Here is a 24,392-nt window from a genome sequence, read left to right as displayed (position 1 = left end):
TTATATGTATTGTTCTTCCATCTCATGGCTTTCTACTTCCTCCTTCCTCTCCACAACCAGCAGAGTAGTTGGAGCCTATTAAATCTTGACCATGAGTTAACAATCTTTGTCATGTCTGTCTTTCTATCTGTGATCAGTGTTGAGAAACTTGATTTAAAAATTCGTAATAAAAACCAGTCTTTCTAGGCTTTCAGTGGTAAGATGTTAGAGAGGAGGAGAAGATTAAAAACTGAGGAAAAAGTTTAAAAAAAACCAACCAAACCCTGCCCCCCACCTCCCCCCACCCCCCTAAACTCTAGAAAAATAAAATGCATATTTATGCAGAGAAAAATTGAGCGCGCTATGGTTCAAGCCAATGTACTGGTATGGTATTCGTTGAGATAGCCAGAAGCATGCCTGTGTTTGTGCTTTAGCGGTCATTGCAGGGAGATGTGTAAATGGACATGTGTAACCAAAACACTTACCCAGAATGCTGGGTGCAGGAGATGAGTATGTAAGAAGCTTTTGGGTCTGGCTGCTGTCAAGGCAGTTGGGTTTAGCAGGTGATAATGACGCAAATAGATCAGGGGAGAAGGGAATGGAAGCTTCACTACTGATTGTGTCTGGTCTCCTACATAGTTAAACCAAACCCTTCAAATGTGAGGATGGGAGAAGGGGTTGGAAGGTCATTTCCTCGTACCGCATGAGTCTTGGTTTTCATGTCCTAGTAGCTGCTGCTGCCAGATTCTGTACAGTCTTTGTTTGCAGGAACTTTTTGAATTGAGTTATAATGAAGGCAGGAGGCAAAAACTTTCCTAACTTAGTTGAGAAAACTTAGGTGTGGCTGCACTTCCCTGTCTGTTCATCCTGGCCGCTTGCAGCAGAGCTAGTGCAGCAAGCAGTGTGAACACTTGCGAAGTCAGGGGAATACTGCTGAAATGTTTCGGTGGGAACAGGGGCCACTATAGAGGGCTGCAAGTGAGAAAGTACTATGTGCATATGGTTTCTATAAAACAGCAAAATGCCTTTTTGAACATCATCTTGCAGCTGTTATTTAGTAGAAGTCCTGGGAAGGTATGCTAATGGTCTTAAAAATTGGTGAGGCAAATGTGATCAGAAGAATTCCATCTGGAGATGTTATTCATACTTTCTAAATTGTAGTGTTTTGACATTTTTAAAGAGAATTTACTTTTACTTTCACAGATTAAGCTGCCACCAATGATGGAAATCATAACAGCTGAACAGCTGATGGAATACTTAGGTTAGTAATTACAATAACTGGTTTTCAGTTCTATGTTGTACTTATTAGTGAGTATTAATACAGGAGGACAGTTTTATTTCTTCAGCTTGACTTGAACACTTGCTTTAAGAAAACTACTTACGGTATGCAGTTATTTAGACTTTTCCTTAATTGCCTTTAGAAGTTTTCTGTACTGCTTTCCTAACTGCTTGTTACGCAGTTGGTATGGCTTAGTACACCGACACATTGGTAAATTTAAACTTAATCATGTCTCTCACAATGTTATTTTGTTATGGTTGACAGAATGTAGTTAGTCAGCTGTGCCTCTAATTGTCTGCAGTAACTATAATCCTTGGTAGTATGACCCAGTTAAAATAACAGGAAAAATAAATTTAGTTGTCATAGTGATTGGGGTCTTTATTTGCAGACACTACTCTTATCAGATTCAGTGTTCAGCAAAACTGCAGCTGTTTCCATCTGACAAATCTGTAACTTCAATAGCCCAGAATGATCCAGGTGTTAAAAGTGCAGTTCAGATAGTACTTAATCTATATGTACCACAGTTCTTTCACTTTGTAGCCTAACAGATATAAAATGTTTGAGGTTAATAGACCAGGTTTGGTTTTTCTTAAGCAGGAGGGAAAAAAAATTACTATATTTTCTTTCTTGTAAAGAATGTAACTTGTTCTTTTCAAAAGCATATTGCTGAAACTCAGTGGAAGAAACAAGTTAATTACATAATTTCAAAGACTTAAGTCTTAAGAAATCTTGCTGCCTATGTCTAAACATTTCTTCTAATTGTGCTGATAGAATAATAACTGCTTGAAGTCACTAAATAGATGTATTCTTTCTTGAAGACATATATTAGTTTCTGGAATTATTAAACCGAATAGCAAAATAACCTGCTCAAATTATTTAGGATCCTATTCTGTCAACAGGATCAGTAGTTGCCAAATGGTTCTTCTACAGCTTAAAAGAAGAACCCTTCAACCACTTTGAACAATCTTCACAGATTTCCTACTTTATAAAGTTGTGATATTTTTCTATGAGTAGAAATGTTTTTTAGGAATGGAGCAAGGGAATAAATATGAAAAGTATGGAAATAAAATCTGAAAAATTTTGGAGAGGCCATTTATGGATACTAGTCACTAAAAATGTTACAAATTTTGAACTCCAGTGTGTTGACTAACTGTTTAATTACGTTTGTGTTACAGACCCGGATGGCAAACAAGCATTTCAGAATTATTGGTGTATGGAAACATCCCCAAATATTCATAGATCAGTCAGGATAAGAACTTGCATTTTTAAATGGAGTTACACAATTCCATATCTCATTGTCAACAGTTTGACCTTTTCATATTTTTAAGTTGTGGCACAGAGCGGGGTAAATTTCTGAATAATTAAGAGATTGGTATGATACCCCAAGAGATTATGAAATGCTTCTGTAGTAATAATATTGGCCATTTTAATTTTATATCTTAATATGATCTATGTTTATTATGTTCATATTTTACTCCATAATTAATTCTGATTATAAAACGATGCAGTCTTTCATAGAAAACTTCATTGGTGGTTATTTACGATCAGACAGCTTCAGTCAGAAGTGTTCAGAGAAATGTTGAAACTTTGAATGTGGAATAAACCTAATTTTTATTTTTGCTTTTTTTAGGAGACTATATTCTTGATGCAAAACCTAAAGAGATATCTGAAATTCAGCGTCTAAATTATGAGCAGGTAAGGAACTGTTCCTAAAATACTTGCATCTGAAGGAACCAAAACTTCTTCTCACCTAAGGTTTATAATCTTGTTAAAAAGAAGCATACAACCCATTGTTTGTAGTTAGTTTTCCTTTTTTTTCCTAGGCTTGATGTAGAGTGGTATTTATAAATACTTCCTATTAGTGAAGAAAAAGTCAGTATCTATTAACACACAAAATGGTTATTGTTTTGGCCTGCAATAAGTGTAACAAAAGAATTTTGTTCTTATTGAGGAATTACAACATGGACGTACAGATGGAAGTATGTAACAGGAAGATGATGCAAATTGTATACCTGGTTAAAGTACAACCTCTGTGGCTGTCTTGTGCTCAAATACATGGGTTTACTACAGAAATGCCACAAAATCCTTAAATATTTAACTGTGGAATGTTAAACCACCTCTTCTAGGAATGTTCAACATGTACTTCTAGGTGCATGAGGATCAAATGAAAGGGAAAAAAGTAATTAGGCAACTGAGTCTTTTACAGTTACTACATTCAGAAGCATAGGACCTAATTCCTGGTGTTAATCATAATTTCATGTTTATCTTGTCACAGTTAATATTCTTTGCCTATAACAATATATCTTCTTATTCAAGAAATTCAAGTAAATTTTTTAACAGATGAATTTGTAATGCTTGATTTTAGTATAATTTAAACATCATGATAAGATACTAACTTCAAGTGCAACTTCCTTTTTTACCATACTTGAGGAATTTAATTATGCATTTGAATAAAAATTGGATTTAAAAAAAAAAAGGACAAGTTCTTAAGAACAGGTTGTTCAGGGAGGTTGTGGAGTCTCCATCACTGTGGGTATTCAGAAGCTGTCTGGACATGGTCCTGTTCAACTGGTGCTAGGTGGCCATGTTTTAGAAGCAGGGGGTGGACCAGATGACTTTCAGAGGTCCCTCTGAAGCTCAACTGTTCTGTATGTTTATATCCTCACTTATTTGCCTATATGTTTTTTAGAAGCTTGTTGCTTTGAAGGTATGGAAATAGCTAAAATAGAACTGATAAGTGTTCAAACTGTAGTGAGAAATTTCTGCAGTTTACTGAACAGTTGCTTTGTTTACGAAGTAAACGAAATAAATGGAACTAATATCTGTAGATGTATAATCTGAATTTGTGGATGGTTAATGCTGAATTGCTATAGACTTTCTTCCTATTCATTTAGCAGGATAAGAGTATAGCATTATTTCTTCCAAAATACCTCTGATAGGTTTTTATGCTTGATACTTGGTCCCAGCTAATGAAATGTACTTCTTAAGGAAGGTAATTTGGATTGCTATTACAATGATAAAAACTTTAAAAAATTTAAAAGACTGAGCCAGATCCTGAGATTTACTTACAAATCTTGCTAAATTCTAAATCCTGTGATGTAGCAGAATTGTCAAAATGATGACTCAACATGTAGTAAAGTAGTGTGAGCTGTTACCTTTCTGTTAATAGAAACTTCTCACAGCAGTGCCGTTAAAGGGCTACAAGCAGCAAAACTCTCATTTATAGCAAACACTCGCAAGTGCAAATACTGGATAGTGACCATGACAGTGTTTTAGAGCTATGTTTTGTCAAGTACTTAAGCTTTTCTGTGGAAGCTTCAACTCTTCTGAGAGCTTTCCAGGTTTAAATCTGCTTGGTAACAAGGAAGTGTATCTGTTTACAAGCTTCAGGAGTTTTCAGAAGTTGCATCTAAACTGAGATTACTCAAAGTTGGAACAAGCTTATTGTTCTACTATCATTTTATTAAGAAAAAACAACATTTAAACTTGTATACCAGTAACAAGAGTAGCTTCCTTCAGCTAAATTGTTAAAGTGGATGAAAATGAAATTTTTGCTGTGTACCTTAATGAACCCATTATATTGCATGTGTCAAATGTTGTGCAAAGATCCGTAGGTGAGACTTTTACATGCATGTGTTTTGGGGGGGAGGGGGGGAATTGTGTAAGAAGATTCAAGTTTTGGTTTAAAGTTCTGTTGCACGCTGAGAGGTGTCTAAAACATCTCCCAAGATCTAGGTAACATACATCTTTCCAGGATATGCAAAACTGTGCTTATAATTGGATCAGGAAGTATTGAATTATATAGCTACTTCACTTAGCTTGTATACTTAGTGAGTGTTCTGTTTTAATTGGTAATTTAAGTTACAATACCAGATTATAAGATGCTTAGACTGATTCCTTAAACTAACTTCTTAAAAATACTGAGGTCTGACGTATATACAAGCTTGTGTTGGCATTCTGCTCTGTTGATGTGTGCACTAATGTGCTGCAGAAGTGAATGTATGTATTGGTTATGTTATTGTGTAATGGATCCAGTTATTTGTCATTTTCCTGCATTTCAGCAAGTTGATTTTCGTTTGATAAAATAACTCATATCTATGTACCTCTATGTACTTATGCCTTGTTAGCCTACCTAACTCTTTAATAGTTTTCTCATTATTCATCCTTTATAGTCAGTCATCCGTATTCTCAGTTTATCTTCCCAACGCAGAGGCAACTGTCTCTGTCACTGGTTTTAGCCTGTCAGTCTCTTCTGTCTCTGCTTCCTTTCCAGTCTGTATTTGTTTTCTTGTGCTCTTTCCCCATTGTTGCAATCCTAAATTCCTCTTCAGCAACAGAATATTGCAGAACTAAGTCAAAGAAAAACCCCCAAACCCAACAAAAATCTGAGCAAATAGCAAACACAAACACACTCCCCCACCTCCCCCCCATTTCTCTGAATGTTTTGCAAATACTGCCAGTGCTTTCTGATCATACAGCTGGTGGACTCTTGCTTGGTGGAAAATTTTTTCCGTGCATGTCAGGTAACTTATTTGTTGGTTCAAGAAAACTGTCTCACAGAGCGCTCTTTCTCTGGCTCATCTTTGCTCTGTGTGATTGGATCTTCATAACTTGGTAATTCCCCTTAGGATTCCATTGGGATCACTGCTGTAATAAGTGCTGCTTTCATGACTCGTTTCCACAGTAGAATTTACAGGCAATTTAAAGGTTGCTATGAACACCCAAAATAGGTAGCAAAACTTTTTTAGTGAAAAAAATCATTCTTCATTGTTGTTCACCACTGTACTGAACCTCCAAATTAGAGTTGGCAGGTACAAATGTTTTGACCTGTTTATTTTGTGTGTTCATTATCTGGTGGCAAGTACTTCAGCCTGACTCATAAGGCACGACTTAAAAGAGGAGGAGAAACCTTAAGAGAGTACCTTAGATTCCCTTATCCAGTTCTTCTTGCAAACATCTGGCTTGTGGCTATGGGGAAATAGAGCTAAAAGAAATAGGCGCTGCCTAAAAGCAGCTTATAAGTGTGGAAGGAAAAGTTAGATACAGCTAATTGGAGGAATAGTTCTTATTTTGCAGATCTATTTTGACAGAATGAGAATGAATAATGTGAATATTCATTGAAACAGTTGTTTAGCTCATTTCCCCTTTTGTATTTTTTTTTTCCTGAAATGTTGGAGTAGTAAGTGGTGAAAGGTTACTACCAAGTGTACAAAGCTCTATTTGGTCATCTGTTTGTTTTTTTTTTTTTCTTTCTACTCTCAGAATATGAGCGATGCAATGGCAATTCTACATAAGTTACAAACTGGTCTGGATGTCAATGTGAAGTTTACAGGTGTTCGAGTATTTGAATACACACCTGAATGCATCGTGTTTGATCTTCTTGATATCCCCTTGTACCATGGATGGTTAGTGGACCCTCAGGTAACTTATTCTGTTTGAATTATTGAAAAAAATTGTAAGGTATTCTGAATTTTATTGGGGGAAGGGGAGATAGTTCAGAACGGTAACTGGAGTCAATAATTATTATGGTAATGGACTTTTAAAAATATAGTCAGAAAATTTAAATTTTCTTCAGAGGAGTGAATGCAGACTATATGTGTGTTTTAGTGTGGTAACTTTGCAGAAACTAAGACTATAGTCAAGCTAACTTTCAAAACCCTCTATGCTGAATTCATGGCCATGTAAATGATAATTGTTATTCTGAGAGAGGTAGAAAGTTGCCAGATATGGTGTCCCAATCATTTTTTTTTTTTTAAAGCTTATTAGAGAACCCTTGAAAGGAATGCAAGGCTACTTTTCTCCTTTCTTTAATTCTGATTTGATTCTGACTGGTAACTGCTTTTGAGAACTGAAATTGTTAGAAATAATTAGAACTGCATCTTTAACAAACATATAATTTATTTTTAATGCTATTATTTAATAAACAGTAAACTGGTACTGTTTCCTTAAGGGAAAACTGGTAAGTTTGGATGGATTAATCTGCCTCAATTTTTTTCTGTTCTTTTTATTGCCTTGTTCATGAAAGTTGTTCTTTTACCCTCTTGAACTTACCCCTGCCTAACCAAGCCAACTGATGCCAAGCGTTAAGGATTTGAAATAGGATCTGACACAGCAAAATGTGTAGCAGTTTGGGCTAAAACTTCTTGGCCTAGTAATTTTAGGGAGATAACGTCCTCTCTTAGAAACTCTTATTTTCTTATGAATTACTGTTACAGGCTTACAGTGGTTTTCTGTTCTTCACAAGGGTAAGTTCTCTGTTTTGTATGCTGTTCCTTCCTGCTCCAGGTTGCTGACATAGTAAAAGCAGTTGGTAACTGCAGTTACAATCAGCTTGTGGAGAAGATAATTTCTTGTAAACAGTCGGACAACAGTGAGCTGGTTAGTGAAGGTGGGTAACTTTTTTCTGTGCACCCTGTCGAGTCATAGTTACGTGTTTTGTATGTAGGCCTCGGTATGCAGAGATACAAGTGTGAAGAGCCGTATTCTGTCTGCTGAACTTCTTTTCCTGGGCAGACAGCACTACGCTTGGCTTCTAACCTTCTCTGATCGGTTTCCAAAGCAAGGAGCAGCCTCATTCTCTTGATCTTTTAAATAGACTTTTTAAAAGGCTGAAGTGAACTTCCTTTTATGGAAAGATATTATGGGAAACGTTCATGTTTCAACTTGTCTATATATAATCTCCTGTATTTGGAATATGAATTATTTATTACATAATGAGGAAAAAATCAGTAGTATTAGAAGTAGATATAGCATTTATGAACATGAGAAGGTTATCTACAATGCTGAGGTTTTAGAACTTTCAACTCGTTTTCCTCTCTCTGAATGCGTTCCCTTAGATTTGTGACAATACAGGGGCATCTGAGTAGGGAGGAGATGGTAATACTTTTCCTGTTTAATTAGGTTTTATATATTAGGAAGTATGTAATAGACACAAGTAACAGTACGTATTGCTTTTGTAGGATTTGTAGCTGAACAGTTTCTAAATAACACAGCTACACAGTTGACGTACCATGGACTGTGCGAGCTGACTTCAGCTGTCCAGGAGGGAGAGCTTTGTGTGTTCTTCAGGAACAACCATTTTAGCACCATGACCAAATACAAGGTATGTTCAGCGTTTTTGTCACTACTGTTGTAGTTTGTGTTCTCATTTCAAAGCAAATCTTGGTTTTTTCTCCATCTTGAAAAATAAATTCCAGTTTGATGTTACGTGTAAGTATGACTTATGGTGAGTGTACAGGGTGCAGCAAATGTTACTTGTGAATTACAGTGGTTTAGATGTCAAGTTCCATTATCATTTAAAATCTTCTTGTAGCTGTTCCCTTTATGTTCAGTTTGCTCCCCCTGTTAACTCCCTTTATGGTTATGTATAATGACATGCATTTCTTACATGGTTTAAATTTAATTGCAGTTTCTGATTGACAATGGTAAGGATAATGAATTTATTTTTTTTTTATTTCTTAGGATATAAAAGATTGCTTTATATTTGGGCCAGTAGATGAGTGGGTGCAACATGGTCTTCTAAATACCAAACATTAAGAGAAGTTGAGATGAGCTACAATATTGGTTCCCTTCGTTAGTGATGAGGTTTTTTTTTTTTATCTTAAACTGGGGAAGCAAAATGGTGAGAATTGTGAAAGGAGTATTCCAGGATACAAAAAGCAAGTGGCAACTTGGTTTTGTTGCAGGTGGCAGCTTCTGGGACTCCTTTCTCTATGGAATGGAGAATCTGACTAGGCAACTTTACAGTCACTTATGAAGGCTTTGTTCTAAGCCAGCTTTGCCTTTAACTAAGATGATAGCATATTTTTATGTATCTGACTTGGGTAGAAAGAGGCACAGTCAAATTGTCTCAAGACTGAATCATTCCCTTCTCTTTTGAGACAAATGTAAATATTTTGGAGTAAACTCTTCTTTGGCTTGCAATGTCAAATTAACCTTGGGGTTACACATTTTTCTCAAATGTTAATATATTTTTTTTACCTTTGTATAGAACTCTTGAAATTTTATTTGGTTATCCGTTATTAAATAAGATTTTTATGTACATTTGCATTTATGAATAATGGTAATAAATGCAAAAAAAGAGGATATGTAACATAAAGTTAGGAAACCACTGTTTTCACCACCTATTATATGGTAATGTCATATACCTCATGTGAATGACACTAACTTTTCCATTTGGCAATACTAGTCCTTTCTTCTTCATCCATTAATTTTGACTGTCAAAGCTTATCTTTGGCATTTTGAATAACTCCTCATAAGCTGAGATAAAGTTCTGAATAGCCCTGATAAATAATGATTGACTCTACAAACAGGTTAGACATTTGGTTTTCTAATAGCTTCTTAGAGCATATCTAAGATTTTGTTTTAAATCTACGTACACTGCTGCCCTCTTAAAGCAGCACGACGGGTAAAAGGATCTTTCTCCTCCCTTCCTCAGTTTAAAACTAATAATTAATTGTATTTCCTGATGAAGCTCACAGTTGTGCCAATTTGTCACCATTCTGAGATATAGTTTTGCTTATCTCAATTTTTCTAAATTTAGCTCTTGCAATAGTTAGTAGTAGTTTGTCATGTAAGTCCATACATTGTTTAGTGGTTGCTTTCATTATGGGAGAAAAAATCCCAACCTCAAAACAATTTGGTTTTAAAAAGAAAATACTAAGTAGTATAGATGTACTTTCTGGGTACAAATGGTACCTAGAGATGCAGGAGAACATTTTTACTTCCTTTAAAGGATATTCCAGAAAAAGTCCTTCTGGAAATCATTCATTTTTATGCTATTATTAAAACAGAGAATATTCTCTGTATTAAATACAGTCAATGAGTATCACTTTGATCTTGTGAATTATAAATACAGAATTTTAATTGTAGACTATTGTCTTCTGCAGCCCAGTACTTAGATTAAAGGCCTGATACCTCTTTGTTAGTGCTTTATCAACTTCATGCTTAGAAACAAAAACTTCTCGGCTGGGATCCCTTTTCCTTAAAGATAAATGATGCCCATGCTTCAATGAGTAAAATATCCTTAACCATTATTAATAATACAGAACAGATTAAGGCAGTAAGTAAAAATCTGTGTCTGAATTTTAACTGTCAGAACTAAATCCAAGTCCTATGAAATAGTGAGTTAAAATATTTGAAGAACAGAATTATTTTAGTTGTGTATTTAAGCTTTATTGCTTCTAAGTTGCTATGGTTTTAATCTTGTGCTTTTTGAGAAATCTTAGATTTCAGAAATGCTAAGTTTCGGCTTATGTTTCATAGTAATTATGGTGACCTCACTTGCAGGTAGTATAGATTTCCATGTTACCTACAGACTTCTAGTTCCTGGTTTTAAACAAGGTTGATTGTTTTGCCTTGGATTTCGGGTGAGTGGTCCATTACAGAATTTGAGAGATCAGGAAACTTCTTATAAATATAGAAATGTATGTATTTTAAAAGCCAGCAGTAACCTTTGCATCTTATTCTAGCCTATCTAGCTGTTTGCAGTAGCTATATGACTAGGTATTCTTCCGTGCCAAGGAAGTCCAAAACAGACTTGCCTTGGGCTTCTAGCCAAGGTTAGCTATCCAAAAATCTTTGGACCTCCGGGATATTCATACACCAAATAAGATACTCGATGCCAAATGCATTGTTGTCACAGTGTTGAGATTTTTCAACTGCTTTACTCTGTACTAGGTTTAACGCTTGCTCTGCAGATTATTAGTGGAGTTTCTTTTACTTCGTGGTTTGAGCAGTAGTCAGCAGTAGCTGGACTATGGAGAAAAGTCCATCACTTAGGAAAACTGAAGACACAACTGATGCCAGAGAAAATGAAGATGTAGACCTGTTACGGCAAGAGCTATGCAACTTGTTTGTCTTTCTCTCATATTGCCCTTTCCTCTTCCCCCTTGAAATCCATGTATGGAAACATAGAAACAAAACTAGTTGAAATTTGAATAAACCAAGTTGAACAAACAAAGTTAAACAAGAGGGAATTATACATATAATAGAAGTTATGTACATACATAAAACTCATGTGTTTTTAGAAACATTTACACTTTGAATAATTAGCAAGAATTTATAACGAAGAGCCCTTAGGTTCATTAGAACAATACTTAAACAGCCTAATGTACCTGATACTTAATTTCATTGGGAATCTTTCATGTACAGCTGATACGGTGACTTGTACGCTCGGGATATTTCATAAATTCAGTGGGGTTTTTGAGGCCAATATTTTAGTGAAAGGGCTTGGATTTCAGTATGTTGTATTTCAAACAAAGTAGAACATAGGTTGATCTTAACTGCACTTACTGGAGGAAAGAAAAAAGCATTGCTAAGCTTTTTCAAAGGAGATGCAGAAACCTCTTCCAAGTTCTCTTATATGCTTATCTTTTTCCTTAAGAATTGAGGAGCAAGTGTGAGTAATTTAAGAAGAATAAATACTTGATGATGTTGAAATAATTCAAAGAGTAAAATCCACAAATAGTAGCCATTTTAAAAAGCAACGTATCAGGTTTTCTAATAAAACAGATGAACCCAAATAGACTTAATTCTGCTCTATACTGGTGCCACCTAACAATCATGTGATTGTGATTGAGCCATTTTTAATGTTTGTGGTGCCTGGTTGAATGGATTTATTTTTTTAAGTTGTATTAGAGATCTTTCCACTCTTCATCTGCTGAGCTTGTTTTGGACAGAATAGATATTTTCCGGTTTTTGTGCATTTAAATGCGTTGATGCATTTACCTGTCATTCCTTAATAAGGCATAATCTTGTGCATATTTTAGAGCGGAAATGAGAGAGATGGAGACTGGTAATGTCCTTTGTGCATATGGTTTGAACTTATTGTTTTATAAGTCTTTATTACAGTTTCCAGCATTTATTATCTGATAAATAGTATCAATTTAAAGGTAGATTTACTAACACTGACAAAGCTTTACCCAGTTATACTGAGTTTAGAGTGGCTTTCCGCTGTCAGATCAAAGGATCTTTACCTTGCTTCTGGATTGCATATTTTAGAGTGCTGTTTTACTGAAATGAGAGTTGTGTCAAAGTTAGAATAAACAGCACAGTATTCTGAACGCCTGTATCTTTGCTTTGAACATTTTTTTCATAGGCTGCTGTCACAAGATGTTCCACAGTGACAAGAACTCCTTGGAAACATGGGGCGTTCTAGTCACAGCTAGTGTGATTGTTAGGCTGGTTAATCTACTTGTGCTTCCTCTGTATCCAGTGTCTCTGACTCTAACATATTTTACATTTTCTTTGCATGGATAGTAAAGGAATTTGTATGGAAGGGAACTGGAGTGACTCCTCAAACGTAGCTGCTTCCTTAATGTTACTTTTTAATTGTTACCGAATTAACAATAACAAAATAGGTGGGTGTGGGGTTTTGTTTTTATTCTTCAGTGTTTCTTGCAAGATCAAAATAGAATTGTTTATAAACATTACAGCAACGTTATGATTTTATATAGTGTAGGCAAAAGCTTATTAACAGTCTTTGCTAGTAGATATCTAAAATGTATTTCTATACTAGTTAGTGATGAAGATAATGCTTTGGGCTTTAAGCTAGACAGTAACATGTGAGAAGTTGTATTAGAATACTTTAAAAATATTATTTAAAAAGGAGTACTTGACTTATGAACAAGAGAAAAAGCAAAAAGGTGAAAACTGGTTTTAGTTCAGTGTCATTGTATTGGAAAATATTTGTTACTGTTTGGAAATATTCCAGTTCAGTTTAATATATGGACACTTCTAAAAGGTTAATCTGCAGGCAGGTAACTATCATGCTGGTTTTACATGTCTTCCAAATTCCTGACTCTGGCAGTAAGAATTAAATGGGGAGGACTCATTCGAGAAGAATATTTCTGTTTTAGAGACAGTATCCACTTGAAAATTATGGAAGCTGACGAGTAAAGTAACAATAGTAGAAGAACGGTGGCAGGGAGTTTTTTTAGAAGTTATCATGAAAAGTTTTGAAGTAATTGCCTCTAAAAATGTCAGTGGTTTTTTTTTTAAAGCTGCTGAGTTGATATCACAAAGTAATTGTGAAGATTCTCAGATTTCATTTCAGAATAGGCTATCAGTTCAATTACAGTTTGTTTACGCAGTTTGTATTTAAAATATTAATATTTTACTATTACTCTTCTGAAAATTGAATTTGCGTAATACCATACGTTGTCGTTTCTGACTTGAAATAAGTTTATTAGGATCATTATATAAAATTATGTAACATTTTTAAAATTTCATTATTGCATATAAAAGAAAAGCAAATAAGGCAATTCTGTAATATATTAGATACCTGTCGAAGTACGGTGAGTGTTAGTTAATAATGGCAGTTCAGTTATCAGATTCTTAAATATCTTTTACTATTATTTCTCCATTTGCCCAAGTAGTCATTTATTCTACTTCGTGTCCCTTTAATTGCATATTAATAGTCTTGGCTCATGTAATTATACAGTAATCATTTCAGCAGTTAAAGATGTGTTTTGTTTTTTTGCCTTTGCTTTTCATTACACAGATGATAAATACATCAAATGATAATTCCCTAGATCAAGGAAAAACAGGACTGTAAAGAGGGGATCAGTTGGGTAAGAATATCTTAGTTCAGTTGGAATGTTTTCCCCACTGACGTGACTGTAATTCAACCTATTTCCTTTACTGAAAAGTAACAAGTCATTTAACCTGCTTGGATTTTGAAGTATGTGTGTTGCAATTATGTTTTCTAGTTTATAAATGTTGAGTTTCTGTTTCAGAGCTCAATACAGACTTTTATTCAAATACGAAGTATAATTCATGACAATAATTGCACTTTTTCCTTGGGTGTTGAAGATGATATCTGAGCTTGACATAGTAGAGGCAATGTATATAACTTCTTAAAAACATGTTTAAATATTTTTCATTTGTTAGTAAGTGTACAGGGTTAATCTATTGAATGAAATTATATATACTTCTTTTTAAAAGGTCTTAATTTGCTCTAACAGTTAAAACATTCAGGTTGATTAGATTAGTCTCAAATAATAGCAACCATTCACGTCAGCATAAAACATCTTCAGATAAACCAAGGGGTCTGATCTGGAAGTCCAAGAGGACATTTACATAACCTTTAAAGCTTAAGGCTTAAAGTATTTGTCTTTACTGTATGAAGTTATTGGACAGGTGTTTGATTTTACTTTTCAGTGTTCTAAAGTGCTGGAAACTCGGTAATTGGCATAAGAACAAGTAGTTTAATTTGGTTACTTAATCTGGTCATTAAATTAACCCCTAAAAGGAGGTCTTGTAACCAGTAGCATCATCTGCAGCCTATATGTTTGCATTTCAGAGAGGTTGTTTAGTGCAAACCAGAAGACTAAGAGATCGTTCTTCAGGAGAATAACCATGCTTTTATTTCCAGCTTTTTATATGTGGAACTATAAAATCTGGGTATTGGTGTACAACATGTAGATATTGATTCTTAGGATAAATAATTGTTCATAATTTTATTGTAGGCACAGTTTACATTAACAGTTATGCACTTGAAACTTCCTTTTATTGTTTTATTCCCTATTGACAACAGGTATTAGTAGATATTATTGCTGTATATTGTGTACTAGTATTTGAGGGGACAGTGTTAGACCACGAGAATGTATTTATTAAAAAATGCCACATTTAAAAATAAACCTGAAAGATAAGCTGGTAATACTTTGAAATAGCCAATTAAGATTTTATGAAGGCAGAAACACATTTATTTTGTAAAGTATGGTACTTTTCTTGACAAGGTATACCTGAAGAGCGTATTTATGTACATTCATTAGCTTAATTGCATGACCCTAGTGTGTGGACCATTGTGTTTTAGCTTTAACCTTGACTAGAAAGCAAATGCAGAATCAGGGCCATGATCTGTTCAGTAGAAAACACGTTCTGGTTTTTACCTTTTTTTTTAAAGGCTCCTTCCTAACTTTTTATTTCAGTCTAAACAAATATTTATACTCTCAATAATTCTTACTGATCCTGTCACTGTGCGCCCTCTTTCTCTCTTCCTTGTGTGTTGCACTGAGTGATGCTGAAGCGCGGAAACCTTGGTAGACTACAAATGTGGCTTTTACTGGACCCATCGCGTCAAACCCCAGTGTTACATTGGTTGTGCATCACTTTCTCTTGGCAGCTAGGCTGATCTCATGATTTGGCAAGTGCTGGGGAGTGGTGGCTGGCTGGTTCCTGGCACCAGGCACGTTGTTATTTAGTGCAGCTCAAATTTAGAGGCAACATGGAGGTCATATAATAAAAGTATTTATTTCATATCACAAAATCCCCTCAATGCAACTTGGGTGTGCCAGTGAACTTGGCCTGAGAGCCTTTAGGATTGGGATGAGAACACACATGGCATTAAAACAGTGCCTGTCGAACCAGTCTGTAGGTATGGCATCTATTTGCTTATTGCAAGTAGAAGGAACAAAAACATTGAAGTTCTAGGAATTTTGATATCTGTAGAGATAAGTAGCTGTGTTACACCTAATACAAAAAGAGCAGACTCCTCTTATTTTGTATATGAAATTGAAATTTGTCCCATGATTGCTAAAAGCTACATGAATATTGGCAATATTACAGGGGTCCTTGGGAATCCACGTTCCCATTGTTCTTTCATTCCAACAAAGTGAAAAGGAACTCTGTCTCTTCACAAGTTCTGTTTTGCCTGTGTTTAGTTTGCTAGGTTTCCTTGAAGTGGAGCAGCATGTTTTTAAATTACGCAGCTGGTGTTGGAATTAGAAGGGTATTGTTTAGGTAATGCGGTGATGCATAGTGCAGTTTATTGTTTTTCATTGGGGAGCTGTATTATAATGGGTTTTTTTAATTTGCTCTGAGATAATGTTAGGTTCAGCTTAGATTAGTTGGGAGATTATGAAAGCATTAAATATTTTCCTATTTCAGTATTAAGCCACACTGTTTAGGAGCTGTTAACAAAGTAATTAAAAATGTATGGCATAATAGAGCAAAACTTCCCCTTTTTTTCTTTTTAGCTTTTGTTTGAATCAAGGTACTGGTCAAAATGAAATTTTGAAGTTCAAATACACTAACCTTAAAGATTCCATGTGGCTTTTGGTGGGGGCGGGTAGGGGGGCGGGGTTGGGTTTTGGGATTTTTTTTTTTTACTTATTTTAAAAGGACTTACACGATGCTGTGAAACAGGTATTCTGTTTGCAAATTGGAAATGCAAAATTATTTCCATTTTTTTTTTGTGTGTGATTTTTAAACATTAGAAGTAGTGTTTAGATTTTAGGTAAGTTTCTGAGGGAAAGATCATGCTGTGTGAGCAGACTTGTTGCTGACAACTGTGTTTCTGTCACTGAGACCACCTGCACTGGGGCAGCGGCCATTCCAAAGCTCAGACGGAGTCGTGTCCTCGGTGGGTTTATCTGTTCTGTTCGGCTTGTTGAATAAGCTCATCTTGAGGTACTAGGTAGTATTTGAAGATTCACATGCAACATGTTCTAATATTTTTGTTACATCATGTGACTTACCAGCTGCAGAAGGGATGGCTGTAAATTTAGGATTGAAGAGACCTGATTTAAATTTCAGCATCTCTTATGGGCAGTCCTTTAATAACCTGAGAGAAATCCGAGAGCTAGTCCTGTACTTGTTGATTAGGGGCGGTTTTTTTCCTGTACAGCCTATGCAATCATTATGACAGGAACTACCTCATGTTTTGGTACATCTTTAGCACCTGATCTTTGAGAACCCTTTGTGTGCTGATATGATACAGATAGCAATTTTTTGTCACCATAAACTGCTTTGATTTTTACAACTAAAACACTGCAGGAAGTTTTTCATTAAATACTTGATCTGGTAGATTCAGCACTAGTAATGGATGCTTCCACCTTAATATGCTGTATGTAACAACTCTTGCTTTGGAGTATAATTCTAAAAATATAAAAAGGGTAGGACAAGATTAAAATCTATTTTAAAATGGATTTTTGTGCTGCTTTGCTGTCCTTCAAACATGCAGCACCATCTCTTTCTAAGTGAGGATCACTTTTGTAATTTCTTTGATTTCAGCTCCTCTCCTGTTCCTTCAGCCTGAGTTTGCACTTCATACCTCCTGTACCTCGGCTTCTGATCTTGATAGCATTGTCTCTTTCACTCCCAGACCAGCCCATTTTGTAATTTCAGAGTTGAAAAGGAGAAATTGTGGGACTGTAAAAAGGCTAAAACCCCACAAAAGTGGTTACTGGTGACAAGTGATAGCAAGAATCTTAAATTCGGTGGTTTTTCAATTGGAGTTCCGTCAAACTCCACTATAAAACATGAAGTCCGAGATGTGATTGTTGTGAGGTAATGCCTCTTGGATTATTTGGAAATATCACCTTTGTCTCCAGAACCTGGCTTTGGAATTTAATGTGATTTGTCCTGGAGTTTAAAATTTACATTGTTAGTCTCGAGCTATACTTTGGTGTGTTTCCAAAGAGTTTTCAAGGTATATATTTATGTTTTATATAATTTTTGAGTTGATATGAACTTCCATTAATAATGAAAAATTACAAGATGGAATGCAGAAATTAAGTATGGCTGTTAATTTAGCTATGAATAGGACTGTCTGGTGTTTTAAAGCTGTGTACTGATTCATCTAAATTTCAATCACCTGCTAAAAAATGTAAATTAATGTTTTATTGGAATGCCACAATTGCATTAGCTGATAATTTCTGTTAGTTTTATAAGATTGTAAAGGTTTTCTCTGTTCTTCTGCTTAGGGTCAGCTTTACCTGCTGGTGACAGACCAGGGCTTTCTTACAGAAGATAAAGTTGTCTGGGAAAGCTTACACAATGTGGATGGTGATGGAAATTTCTGTGATTCCAATTTCCACCTACGGCCTCCATCAGACCCTGAAACTGTCTACAGAGGGCAGCAGGATCAAATAGATCAAGTACTGGATTTTGGCCTTTCTATTATATTTTTCTGTTTGCTGGTGACTATATATAAACAGTTAGTTATATATATGTGTACTTATACAGATCTGTGTGTATGTATGTTTACTCATGCATATATAGGACTATAAAAATAATTCTTTAGATACTTAGGTTAGGGTTCCCAAAAGTGGTACTTTGAAGAATTAGCATGACTTAAAGGGAGGAAGAGTAAGACCAACCGTGAATAGTTTGGAAAAACCGGATTTTAATCTCTCAGAACCCACTTCTGCAAAGAACTTATTCAGGTGAAATGTCACATCTGCCTTGTATATGGAAACGGAAACAGCACTGTGAAACTTCTCCACTGTAACAAATTCATTTCAGCTCACTGTTATAGCTGGACTTTGCCTTCTACTTCCCACTTCAGTGAATGTGGGACAAAAACCACAGCTGATTGTGTGTGATGGTACCTATTTGTTATTCTTAACTATATGTAATAGTTTCTAGAAGTCATGTCTGAGATGGAACTTTTTTGTACCAGTTAATGCATAAGCATGTAGGAAGACTATGCTCCTTCGAAATCTCAGATTCTGAACAAGCAAAATAAGTTATCTTCATAATAATCACTATTAATGGTTTTTTTAAAATACTGGGGAAAAAACGAGTAAGCAGATGCTTTTTAATAAATTCAAGCACTGTCTCTCTCATAGAATAAAGAATCTGGCAGAGATAACAGGGCTAGTAACATCTTGAGTTGCTGTCTGTTTGGGTATATCCAAATCTACCTTTTTGATTATTTTCTCATAAGAGATAAGTGTCCTTATTGATGTGCTCTCAACACTGCTCAGTAAGAGTGCAGACAGATACTCTTTCAAGCATAATTAGAAATAGAAAATTAAAAGCTTCAAAATCTTTAGTTCTACCTAGAACTGGTATGAGTTGACACTGTCTGTCTCTCGCTGCTGCCCAAGGAAAGCAATTTATTTTTATTAGCTTTTGTGGTTTTTATGCTGTGACATAGGTGTTGTGAAAGGAGCAGTGTAACGTAGCTGTTTTCAACCTTTTTGCAGTTCAGGATATGAACAGGTTCTGAAACGAATTCCTGTTTTACATGAGGTAAATGTATCTGAAGATGAGGCTGGGAGAAAAGCAGTGATACTGTGTGGCTGCACTTGCTGAAAAATTCACTTGATAGAACTTGATTCTTTTCTGTGTGAAAGAGCATTAATAAAGTTTACTGTTTAGGATTATCTGATGGCATTGTCTCTACAACAAGAGCAGCAAAATCAAGAGATTAACTGGGAACAGATCCCAGAAGGAATCAGTGATCTAGAGCTAGCAAAGAAGCTCCAGGAAGAGGAGGACAGGAGAGCTTCTCAGTACTATCAGGAACAAGAACAAGCAGCTGCTCAGGTCCAGGTAGGAAAGCGTTATTACAGAATATAATAATGAGATGTAGAGAGTATTAACTCAGTATTAACATAGACACATCTGAGTTTGTAAATGTTTCAGACTGCTTACATTCTGTGTAGCAAGTGACGAGATGAATATAGGAATTTTAAGAAATATGCTGTAACTGTTGGAGTATGCATGCAAATATGGCAGTTGCTGCCACTTACATACTTTAGGCCTAACCTTCTGAATTAGAGTTTTATTCATACTATTGAAGTTGGAACGATGGGTTAACATGTAAGGTTACAAAAATTTTGTTAGCTAATATTTTACAATACCTGCAAAATAGCATATCAAAAAGCTCTTGTTTGAAGTAGTTGAAGTTTTGTCTTTATTTTGGCTTGCAGAATTTTGAGGCTTTACATTTTTTTGGTATTTCAGTCTATATCACGGGAACCTATTCAATCCTGTTTCAAATAAAGAAATTAAGTTTCTCCCAGTACACCTTTCAGTCCCATCCCCATACACAGTTGCATTCAAACTGCTTGGAAAATGTGATTCCTGCACATACATATATAAAATAGCCATATAACTGACTCTGTGTACAAGAGGCAATATTTAGGTTGGACTTCTGGATTCTGGGAGTTCTTAACTGCTGGAGACATTGAAAACTGCTTTTATTTACTAATCTGTGAAAAATAAGGTGTATGAAGGCTAAATCTTTGATGGCCTGATGCCATTCAGAACCATTAACTGAAGTGCTAGTTAAGCATAAAACAAGAATTTTGACAGTTAAGAGTTGTGTTATTTCCACTGCTTGTTGCTTTAATAGAATCATCGGTAGCTAGTTGTAAGACACAGATTTGCTGGCTGCAAAAAAAGTAGAACAAACTGAAGAACCTGCTTAATGGGACGTAGCAGCATGCTCATATGGAGCTATGAATGGGTAACAGCTGGGATAGGCGATGACTTGCCTTTATATGCCAAGTTCTTAACTCATTTCTAGTCAGAAAAAGCTGCTGCTTTTCCATATCTAGCTGTCAAAACTAAACACTTTCACTCTGCAACTTCTGAAGTGTGGATTATGTTCTTACAAAAGAAACTAGGAAAAAATTCCAGTACAGTAATACAGAAATGGCAGAAATTGCTTGAAGCCAAACTTTATTATTGCAACAAGTGAATATATGGACACAACAGAAGTGACACACAGGACTTGAAATATATTTTCACCTGGCTTAATTCTTTTAGCAATAAGGAGTTTTGTGGCAGTTCTGGAGTATTTATACACAAGATCCTTCCTGAGTTCTGCAGTTTCATAATAGTTACACTTTTGTGAGCTTGAACATAGATGCAGTCTGAAGGATTACTCTACAATTATGTTTGTCTTATTCAACACTTTATTTTTTCTATGTAGCAGGTGCAAGGCGCTGCTTCTCCTGCAAGTGGAAGACAATCTGGGAGTAGTGAACGCAAACGTAAAGAACCTCGAGAGAAAGAGAGAGAAAAAGAGAAGAACAGCTGTGTTCTCTTGTAACAGAAAATGGATTTAGTCTGGAGCCAAGTGCATGTCCTCAGAAGCAAAACCAAGGAACAAAAATGAAGACAAACCCGTTACATGCCGCCTGTGCCTGATTACCCCATGGATTTTGTTCATGTTTCAAGAGAGGATGGATGACTTTGTTACAATCATACAGACTTTCTTCAAAGTCATAGTGCGTGCTGCTGAAGATGGAATTCCAAACCACAGTTGGATGTGGCTGTGCTTTGAGTTAGTCATAAGAAATACTGCACCTTGTAGCTGAAAACACAAATCATTGCAAGTTTTGTGTCATAGTGACATCCATTACTCGTTACATCAGTTAGTAAGCTATCTTGCCCTCTACTCTAAACGAAGGAGGCAATTCATTTTGTGTAAGACTTTTTTCCTCCTGAAGTCTGTACACTAGCACAAGAGTTCTGTGTTACTTACAAGGTATGAAACGGTATCTTAGGCTGGGTATAGTCTTCACGACGCAACAGCCCGAATAACAGCTGGGCACTGCCTCCTCAGTGTGTCCAGATTTCTTTGCTTCTGATCTGTTACGTTCCTTTTTTTGAACCCAGATTTATACTGTTACTGCTATCATTGCACCTCCTGGCCAGCCTTCTTGCCCCAAGAACACGACTTGATAGGCATCATCCAAAAAATGTCATAGAAAATGGGGCATTTATTAATAAGCAAGATGAATATTGTTTGCTTTTCTTGCAATTACAAACTGGGTATGGCAACTCAGATCTTATCAGGGTTAAACAAGTGATTTTATAGGTAACTTTTTCTTTTAGTATTTTTTTCTTGTAGGTAAACTGGACCAGATAAGTTCTTATTTATTGACATCTCCATACAATAGGTAAATGGTGAAACTAAGGTCTATAATAATCATTATTCTATGTAAGAATGCAGAGTTAAAACTATCTGCCTTTTTTCCGAAAGTACCTTGAACTTTAACATGACGTTAACATGTCCACTTGTATATTTGAGCAAGTGTACTGTAGTTAAAAACACTTTTTGTTTGTTTTATAAATCATGTATCCTTAAAAGCACACTTTGGAAGGGTGAGAGAAGCAAGGCTGCTCTCTGAGATTGTTTGGAAAGATGGTCAGGTGTAATATTTTGTTTTTTAAATCACTAATTTAGAATTTTTGGAAACCAGGTTTTTCTAATTTATGGGAACCAAATAAACATGTTGTGTCTTGTATTTATAGAAAACAGAAACAGGATACTTGTTGAATTTTGAGGGAACCACAAATCTTCCTCCACTTCCACTAAGTAAATAACAATTACCTTTCTTGCTGAACCTTTTTGATAAAAGTTTCTATTTAGCAATTTGTAGATACTTTTGAAAAAGGCTGCTTCTCCTGGACAAGCTATATATTCATGCTTTAAGCCTAGGTAAGTGCATTAGTACACAATAATTTGGGAAAGCTAAGGCAGCCAGGTGGAATATGCCATTCCTGGATTCAGGTCTTTGGAGAATGTCTGTAAGAGAGGCTGTCTAAATACAAATCCACTGGTAAAAAAGCTGCTTTAAAATCATTTCAGGCAGACTTGCTGCAGTGATGGGAACCGGTCATCACATAAATCTGTTACGAATCTAGAATGAAAATTAGACAGATAAAGGAAGAATGTCATATTAACTACAGGGCCACTTTTTTCTTCCATGCCTTTTTTCTTTTTTTTCTCCCACTTTCGTTACAATTTCCCTTTCATAACAGTGAAGTAGTGAACAATAGAAGGTCTCTAATACGCAAACTGTATATGTAAAAATGTCTCTATTCTCTAGAAAACATATGCCCAGAAAAGTAATTTTAATACTTAATGTATGCAGTTCAGATAATTTTCTATGTCAAAGCAAAGGCTGACATCTTTGTTTCCTTTGCAGCAGCCTAACTTCTTCCAACAAATTAATGTGATGGAGGATCACCAACATAATGACTTACCTACTTTAAGCAGATCAGAAAATATTTCAGTAGTGTCAATAACAAAGACTTTAAGCCAGAATGTTGTTCGAAAACATTCTGTTACTAAGATTTTTCCAAATTTCTGTATTTACATTTATTTATTGACCTTGAGAAATAAATATGTTGAGCGAAGTGTTTGTTATCTTATTATTTTCAGTGACAGTAAAATTCCTTTTTGAACAAATCTAGCTGGAGCAGGCATTGTGGCTACTGAGTATCTCTTTTTGCCTAAGATACTTGCTCAGGTTAGAAGAATTCATGTAACATTTCCAGTTTCAGATACAGATGTGCCTGAATCCTGATACACTGCAGTTATGGCAATACTGTCATTTGGTCCCAGAGGAAGTCTAAATACCCGGATAATTCAGTTTCAGTAAAGCATTTCAGGTTGAGAGATGGCAGGCATGCTATTCAAACAGTTGTCTGTTAATAGCCTTTTTTCCTTACAGGTCTTGAAGCATGGGAATTTTGAAAAAAAATCATTAAATAGGGCATTGTTGTGCTCCAGTTGAGCTTGTTAGAAGCTGAAATTTGTAAGTGGATGGGCTTGTTAATATCCAAAATTAAATACATCTGGAACCTTAATTTACACCCTACTGCAACTAACCATTCCAAAAGCAACTACCGCAGTTGGTATCTATGACAGTATCTGATGATCAAAAAAACTGAACAGAATTGCTTTCAGCTCTAACAACGAGCTTAAAAACAGTATTACAGAATATTCATGGAGTATCACAAAGATGATGTCTAAGTCTGACTACTTACGTCTGACTTCATTTGCTGGTTTGTTATCAAAGCTCACGTTCTGGCTAGATAAAAGCTAGCACAGAAGACAATCACAGAATTTTTGTTGTTGCATTGTAGGTGTGAAATTTAAAGCTAAATACAAGTATTCTTAAAATCAGCCAAAAAATCGAGCACTGCCATAGGGGTAAATGTTTTTCAAAAAGGCACTTTGTAAATGCTCTAACATACTACTTCACTTGTGACACTCATATTGAACCTGCAACCCAACAAAGCAGATTCAAAGGAAGACTGTAACACCACAGGATGAAATTAGCATTCCTGAAAATTCATTTAAACACAATGCAGAGTATATTTTGTAGCTAGCCATCTAGTTAATATAATGAAGTATGTGTTCAGAGCGTCTTTACAGAGCTCTTCCTGTGGATCCTGGTACCCAAGCTCAAAGTGAAGCATATGCTCTTCTGTGTACACTTGCATTGGATTGCCAGTCAGTCTCTACACTCATTCGGTATTTCATGTTTATTGTCAAATGTTTCTTCAAACTTGTGTTACACAAGTTCTTGAAAAAAATTTCCAGGATGTAATAAAAGGCAATTTGAGATCTTGAAATTGAATCTTTTGGTGTATTCAGCAG

The 24,392-nt window shown here is 35.5% G+C and overlaps 1 protein-coding gene across 1 annotated transcript; it reads left to right on the top strand.

Moving 5' to 3' along the window:
- Nucleotides 1-342: 342 nt before the first annotated feature.
- Nucleotides 343-21,814, top strand: FAM63B (family with sequence similarity 63, member B). Its single transcript, XM_010146093.1, has 9 exons — nt 343-363; nt 1,141-1,240; nt 2,889-2,953; nt 6,521-6,679; nt 7,544-7,646; nt 8,218-8,360; nt 17,965-18,138; nt 19,367-19,540; nt 20,928-21,814. Exons 1-9 carry the CDS (start codon nt 343-345, stop codon nt 21,045-21,047), a joined length of 1,059 nt encoding a protein of 352 aa, XP_010144395.1. The 3' UTR covers nt 21,048-21,814.
- Nucleotides 21,815-24,392: the final 2,578 nt, after the last annotated feature.

The sequence above is a fragment of the Buceros rhinoceros genome, unplaced genomic scaffold (assembly GCF_000710305.1).
Source record: "Buceros rhinoceros silvestris isolate BGI_N320 unplaced genomic scaffold, ASM71030v1 scaffold6452, whole genome shotgun sequence".
NCBI classification, from domain to species: Eukaryota; Metazoa; Chordata; class Aves; order Bucerotiformes; family Bucerotidae; genus Buceros; species Buceros rhinoceros.
Note: the sequence above shows the minus strand (reverse complement) of the source record. Positions and strands in the feature narration are given on the sequence as shown.